General features: G+C 34.7%; 1 protein-coding gene across 5 annotated transcripts; it reads left to right on the top strand.

Moving 5' to 3' along the window:
- Positions 1–240: 240 nt before the first annotated feature.
- Positions 241–6,864, top strand: LOC120269941 (protein argonaute 1C-like). Of its 5 annotated transcripts, none has more exons than XR_005539525.1 (10): positions 241–483; positions 1,209–1,263; positions 5,088–5,152; positions 5,226–5,361; positions 5,437–5,510; positions 5,606–5,700; positions 5,809–5,868; positions 5,955–6,017; positions 6,241–6,464; positions 6,547–6,864. XR_005539525.1 is itself a non-coding variant. In XM_039276920.1 (10 exons), exons 3-10 carry the CDS (start codon positions 3,000–3,002, stop codon positions 6,246–6,248), a joined length of 444 nt encoding a protein of 147 aa, XP_039132854.1. In that variant the 5' UTR covers positions 241–483; positions 1,209–1,263; positions 2,955–2,999; the 3' UTR covers positions 6,249–6,465. The 5 variants fall into 5 exon arrangements, 1 of the variants encoding a protein (XP_039132854.1); XR_005539523.1 differs by lacking the exon at positions 5,226–5,361 and adding an exon at positions 3,420–3,490 and having other exon boundaries at positions 5,864–5,868; positions 6,547–6,859; XM_039276920.1 differs by lacking the exons at positions 5,226–5,361; positions 6,547–6,864 and adding exons at positions 2,955–3,062; positions 3,420–3,490 and having other exon boundaries at positions 5,864–5,868; positions 6,241–6,465.
- The last annotated feature ends 626 nt before the right edge of the window (positions 6,865–7,490 follow it).

The following is a 7,490-nucleotide window of genomic DNA, read 5'->3' as shown; positions in this document are numbered from 1 at the left end:
TATTTATAAATATATTTTTCTATATTATTTTTTTAATAAATACTTAAAAAAAAAACATAGATATAAGTGACTAAGAAATAATTCTTTTTATATTATTCTTTTAATAGAGATGATTTTTGAGTTGTGGTTAATTTAACAAAATCAATTAAAACCATTTACTTACCCTTAAGAAAACATAAACCTAATATATATATATATATATATATACCCTCTCTTCCTCTCTCTCTCTCTCTCTCACTCTCTGACATACTGATTCCTCTTGGCTCTCTTCTTCTCTCTCACGCTAGATCATCCCCCTCTCTCTCATTTGTTCACGAGGACGATTGGAGACATAACCGCTGGAGACCCTTACCTCTCTCTTTCTCATTCGTTCACGAGGAGGACGCTTGGAGATGTCACAGCGGTAGGGCCATTCCTCTCTCTCTGTCTCTCATTCATTCACGAGGAGGACACTCGGAGACGTTATTGCTGGAGGCCCATAAGGTACTAGTTTGGTCTCTATATCTACCTAGCAAGTTATCTATTTATCAATATTTTGGTTGGATGATTTGGTTTGGAATGTATTCAATTGTTTTTAATCCAGAGACTTGAGTGATATTTCAATCAAATTTTGACAATTTTGTTTTTTAATTCGGGAAGGCTGATTTCAACTCTATGGGTTTCATCCATTTGTGACAGAATTGAGGAATTGAATGATGGTGTTCCAACTGTTGGGATTGGTTTTTGATTCATAACCTATAAGATTTTCTATGGCAAATAGAAAGAACTTTAAATTAAGTATGGAGAAAGGGACCAATAGAATTTTTGTATTCTTTTTTTTCTGCAAAATAGGGTTGATCTGAAGAAATAGTTGTAATTTTTTTTTACAATTTTTGTATTGAGTTGTTGTATTATTGCTATAAAGATTGGTTCAAGTTTTTGCATGTTTGATTGTGTTTTCTTAATCATTCTTGTCTTTTGTTTTTATGTGTTCTTGGAGACCTATACACCCCTCTGTAGGTATATATATTTTTGCATGATTTGGATTCTCTATTTTTGATTATTATCTTATTACTGTTTTTTTTATTTTCTTTAAATCGCTTGTTCTTAATAATAATGTGATGTGAATTGTGTGGATTTGGTATTCTATTTAATTATATCACTTTTTAGTTTTTATCACTTTTAGCTCTCACTTATATTTTTCAACTTTATGACTTCTACTTTGACAGCTCTTCAAAGTTAGGATTGAATATCTACAAAGAAGACACATATTGCTAACTGGAGGTATAGAAAACTTTGAACATATTTAGCCAAATTTCAAAATGCGTGTATTTATTTGAACATAGCAGTATATGGAAAGTTAGGTACTGATTAAGAACATGAATTTGTTCACTATTTGTCTACACTGGCAAAGTACCTGCCCATGTACTTACCCGTATATTCACCTGATTCCTGGGGGTATAAATAGCAAACTAAAAAAGTTATTCATAGAGACAGATTTTGAGAAAGTGACTTTTTGATGATGGTTAGGGTTTTGAGATGATCAAAGGAGAAAAAAGGACTTCGAAGGAGTCGCCAGAGTGATGATCCAAGGTGACGATATCGGCTCACATCGATTCCTACTTTGAAGGCATTGAAAGGGGTTCTTCTTCCATGAATAGTATTCTAGGGCTTTATTTCCATTGCTTGGTGATGAACATGAACCCCATGGAGGGGTATCTTCCTTGGGTGTTTGGATTTGATGTAGCTTAGGATGATTTTATTTTGATATTGCTTTTAATATAGATTTCCTTCGGATTGGTGGGTTCATCTATGTCTTTATATTGTTGATTTAGCGTAAAGAGAGGGGCTATTTCATTTTGATTGCATACTTGAGATGGAGTGATTCATCCCATGAGATCACCCATAGATGAAGGGAATCAAGAGTGCGTGCTAGAGATAAGCCACTTATGACTTTTTCAAGTAGAGTTATGTAGCGAGAGCTCCGATTTCAACTAGGGATTTCCTAGATCTCTATGCAATCGTGTGAAAGTAGGATTAGAAGAGATTCAATTCTACCGTAGCATGGGATTAGGTATTGGCGTGACTCGAGAGAGCACTAGATATATTTTTGAAATCACTCGGTCCAACAATTCTAAGGTTTGATCTATTTTTAATTGCAATTACTTCAATTCTAAATTCTCAAGTGAAATTGTATCCGGACACCTTCTTCTATTGATTACTCACTTCCTAGGCTCGTGATTTTAGTCATTTTCATTCTTTCATTTTAGTTGATTTGATGCCTATTTATACGTTGATCTTGGCTAGATAACAAGGTAAAGCTAGTACTAGTACTATTTAGTCCTTGTGGATTAGACAACTCTACTCGCACATACTATTACTTGATGATCCGTACACTTGCGAAGTGTGTGTCAGCAAGACACAACACATCAATGATTGATCTAAATGTTTGTTTGATTTAGGAAAAAAAGGAGGAAGTTCTCCAAGCTTGGTGTATGGGATAACAGTTAGGAAGACCAGAGGCTTCCACATCATCATGAGCCCAAGGAATTTGTTTCTTTGGAAAAACTCATGGGTTCATTTCTTTGCACATCTCTTATGTTTTGACCTTTGATGTGTGAGAAATTAGTGGATTAATTTACCGAAATGAATAATATTTCTTTTAGAACTGGGTGTTGTCAGCTGTCGCTTGAACAATCTTGATAATTATGAAGTTGATAAGGACCTTAAAAAGATTTGTGAGGCCCGTGGCTATTCTTACATAGTTAGCCTTTTGACCAAAATACTGTTTTCTTGTTGTTAGTAACCAAGAAAGAGACAATACTAGTCATTGAGAGAACTGTTGAACTTATGGTTGTTATATCTTTTCAGGACATATGTGAAGTGTGCCCAAAAAACTACCAAATTACAAAGCTACGCTTACATATTCTAGATTTTAATGCTCGTTTTTTTGTAAAAGGTTACTTTTATGCTAGGGACAAAATGACCTATGGATTCATGTAGCTGTCAAGAAATGAGGCATGGTAGTCTTACCTGCTAGAATCTATCACCAATTTACATTGGATTCAAACAACTACATTAAGGTAAAGTATGTTTTATCACCAATGTACATGCAATGCGCTACTAGATTCTAGAAGGGATCTGATATCTATGTGCTCTTGCTCCTAGTCAAACTCTTGTTTCCAAACTCAATTTTTTTTGTCACAACTTGCATGAATCATCTAGTTGCCTTCAACAATCATCAATTACTGGATGAAGTCTTCTTCTTCCTTATGGCTTTTAGATTTATAACTGATCTCGATGTAAATGAACATGAACATTTTGAAGCAATCGAATTTAGACACACTAATTATTGCTCTTAGTTTTCAAGTTATTGATTTATGAATAAAACTTGTTTACCGGGGTTATTATTCTTTATTTAAGCAAGCTAGGTTATGCAGGCAATGCGTCTCTTTGTTGGCAAGCCAGTATGGACTCCGTATAACCGTCCATATGATCATCTCCCTGCTAGGTAAAACCTTTAAACCACATTATAAATACCTCTGGATTCGAACCTAATTGCATGCTTGCCTTGTTTTCTTAAGATTCTCTTACGTGTTTATTTACGCACGAAGGAGTATTTGGTTGCTTTTGGTAATGAAGAAGTTGCTAGCCATGTTGTGGAGGCTTATCTACCCGTGGATTGTAGGTTAGCCATGCAGATCTTTACCCCTTCAGATTGGACTGGGCTTTTCTTGTTAAGTGATAAAAAACATGGCTGGAAAGGTGGGTCAGATCTCTGGAGGGGCAAGTCAGGGAATGAACGCATAGCCATGAGAGGATCAAGAGAAGGTCTTTCATGAAGGCGAGCATGCTAATTATCTAAGTTTCACAAGAGAAGAGAGATCAGCAGTCGTTGACTTGTAAGCCGTAGTCTTCGATTCTTGCCTTGGCAGAGTAGATGACTTCCCTTGCTGATCTAAAAAGGATCTTATCCCGTGGGCGTTAGCAGACTTTCATTCTTCGCCCGGTCCTTAGTAGCCTTTACAAACAAAAAAACGGTTATTTGGAAAGCCTCAGTTGATCAAACGTCGTGGGTCTGAGACAGAGCATCTGGTTGGATATTCATGGGAGGCAGGCGCATGCTCAAATTTCTTTTTTATAGCGGGGAGCGGGGGAGCAGCCGTGAAGTTCGTGTAATTACCCCTACACACCCTATCCCAATTCATAGGATTGTCCCGCTACCTCACCACCCGATCTACCTAAATAGGGATGAGCGCCTCTTAGACAAATGGCCTATTCTCTGCACCTATCCTTTTTTATTTTTTATTCTAGTTTGTTTTGTTTTTTATAAACCAAAGGGTTTAGTCTCAGTTCGGATGTGAAGATCATTAGTAAACCCCCCGCCATTCTTGTAACCGTCACTAAAGATTGATTGTATTGTCTTTCTTTTAGTTGCTGGGGTTCCGGTTATCACGTGTATACTCAGCGCGACTTTACTAACTGAACCAAAAAGAGGCATATGGAACCCTTGCGTGCCGGGTCAGAAGAGTGCCATCAGTCAGAACTTTTCTCATCAGAGAATCAGAGAGCTCAATCCCAAACTCAGCTGTGACACCACCCTCCTTAAAAAGTCTGCTTTCCATTCTTCTGAACTAGTGGGACAGTCAGATCCCTTGTTTAAGTCAGAATGAGTCCCCGGGACCGAGAGTCAGCCCGAGAGCGAGTTGGCTGCACAGAGTCTGACGGAGGGAAAGACCTATTTATTGGATATAATTAGACTATTTGAAGTGGCCAATAATAAGATTGATCTATCATTGTATTTCCTAGCATCAAAATCATTGTTATGAAATGGCAAATGTTGTTGTTTATATCTGGTTTTCTTTGCTCATTCATGGTCTAATGCAGCGTTAAAGCATAAGTTATTTTTGTCTTAAGACATGGTCTCTCTGTGCTATGGTGGTTAAATTATCATTATCATTATTGACCAAATTTGAATATACTCTAATGGTATATTTATGTATATTATATAAATATTATTTTGAAGTCTATTTTTTTTTTATATTGTATTAATGAACTAATATCTTCTCTTTCTTTTAATGAATTATCTGATCATTCTTTCTCTGCAGGGGTGGTGTCTCTGAGAATCAATTTTTTCCAAGTACTCATACACGAAGTTCAAGCAATAAGAAAGGTGGCACTGACGTTTTTTTCTATTTTAACTCCCCTTTGTTCATCATTTCACTCATATATACATCCTTCATCAGGCATACAAGTCTTTGGAGCCTAATTATCAGGCTCTGATCACATTTGTTGTTCTCTAAAAATGGCATCACACTCATCTCTTTGCAAACAACCACGCTGATCATCGCTCTATTGATTGAAGCGGGAATATACTGCCTGGTTATAGACTGTTATTGTCTGTATTTATCAATAACTAAAATTCTGACTCTAATCATCAATTCTTTTGAATTTTAGGGATTGTTGTTGACGCAAAGATCTGCCATCAAACAGAGTTTGACTTCTACTTGTGCAGTCATGCAAGAGTAAAAGTAAATTTTACACCACCTTCTTTACTTCCATTTTAGCTTTAAAATTTTGTTTTAATCTCTTAGTATTCTCACTCAATCCAACCATGTTGAAGCAGGGTACAAGCCTTCCAACTCATTATCATGTGCTTCTTGACGAGAATTGGTTTACAGCTAGTCAACTCCAGTCTCTCACAAACAATCTCTGCTACATGTAATGTACTTCTTTTGTGAAAATTACTATAAAATTTACTTGCATATTATTTCAGTGTTGCTTTGCTTGCTTGAGATTACAAACGTATGTTTTGTCTAAATCTCAAAGTTGTAATGGAGCACATTACTACTTTAGATGCTGAGAGATTTGCTGAATCATGTAGAGAAGGTACTTTTGTTGTTTAATTTCTTTCAATAATTCTTTTTTATACTCTTTTAGGTATGTTTGATTCTTCTAGTTTCTTTGTTATGTAGGCTTTGTTACAGCAACATTAACAATGCAACATCTTCTCCTTAGTGGGAACTCTTCGTTCCAAGGTGGTTAAATATTAATGAAAATTTTGTTGAAACAATAGTATTGAAGTTAAACATTTATACCAAAATCTGTTTCATTGTGATGACATAAAAGTTAATGGTGACAAATAGAATAAGCTTCTTGAATTATTGATTTATATATTACTGAGCTCTACAATTATAATTTCTTATTTATACTTGTATAACTTATTCATTAATTTGCATTTGTTTTTCTAAATATGTTCAGGGCACTAGGTGATCCATACTTTTATGGATATTGAGTTCAATTACTCAATCATCACTAGACAAAGTAACATCAGGGAATGACATTTACTGAAATTTTTTACTACTGAGGAGTATATGCAAACTTATACACACCAGCAATCATTATCGGAGGAGTATTTGCTCTGATTGCAACTGTGCTCTCTTTGGCTAATTTTGCAACTTTTCCAATCATACAGTAATCATGCTGTGAGTTTATTAGTATTCTAGATTTTTTTTCTTGGTGTTTAAAAAGAACTTGAAATTAAATCTCCAATTGGATCTTTTCCAGGAAAAAAAATGGGTAATTGGTGTATTACTTATGGACCCTGTTTATGCCATTGAATCTGTAAGCACAAACTACTTTTTCTTGTGCATTCACAAGTGACTCATGATATATCCAGATTCCAAACTATGTCTTATATGCACGGTGTAAAATCAAATGCAAATTTTCTTGGGTGCTTCTTTTCAGGTTATAACCTTGTCAACAACAAAATTTTCTTTGATCAGTGATATCTTGAGAAACTACCATGAAGCATTTGCCTTATATTCTTTTGAATGATGCTTAGTTGTTTGCCTAGGTGAACTTTTTCTACAAATTCAACAACTGATTTATTACTGTAATCTTATGTGGTTACATGTCATTCTTTTATTATAAAAAGTCTTTTGAAAAAAGAATATTCCGATCACTGCTATCTTTGTCATAGAGAATTATTTGTGTATATATTCTTGTTTCTTTCAGCTGTTTGTTTACTTCTCACACGTTAATTTGTTGCTAATTTGATTCAACTAAGTATACATTAAATGCTATTCCGGGTGGAAAAAGGGAAGTTATAGAATTGTTAGAAAGTAAAGAAAGGAAAAATCTTATGAGAAATTGATCGAGAAAAGCGAGAGAAGAGCATGTCATGCTTTCTTTTCCAACCCTACTGTGCCTGAAGAAGATCTGTGCACTATAGAAAAATTCAGTCTTGTGCAGTATGTAAGTCAAGCAAATCTTCACAATTTTTGTTGCATTGGAAAGGAAGTGTATTTAAATTCTTCACGATTTTACAGTTTAACTTTTATATATAAAAATTCTTATTAATAAATGTTATTATATAATTTTATTGTGAATTTTGCATTTACAAATTTTGGTTTGTGATTGTGAATGTTTTGTGTATGAATATGATGATTGTGAGTGTTAATTTTTAGTTAATTGTTTAATATTATTAGCAAAAAATGGATATTTAATGG

Source organism: Dioscorea cayenensis, chromosome 10 (genome assembly GCF_009730915.1).
Source record: "Dioscorea cayenensis subsp. rotundata cultivar TDr96_F1 chromosome 10, TDr96_F1_v2_PseudoChromosome.rev07_lg8_w22 25.fasta, whole genome shotgun sequence".
NCBI lineage: Eukaryota > Viridiplantae > Streptophyta > Magnoliopsida > Dioscoreales > Dioscoreaceae > Dioscorea > Dioscorea cayenensis.
The sequence above is the reverse complement of the archived record's forward strand: the minus strand, read 5'-3'. Positions and strand labels throughout refer to the sequence as shown.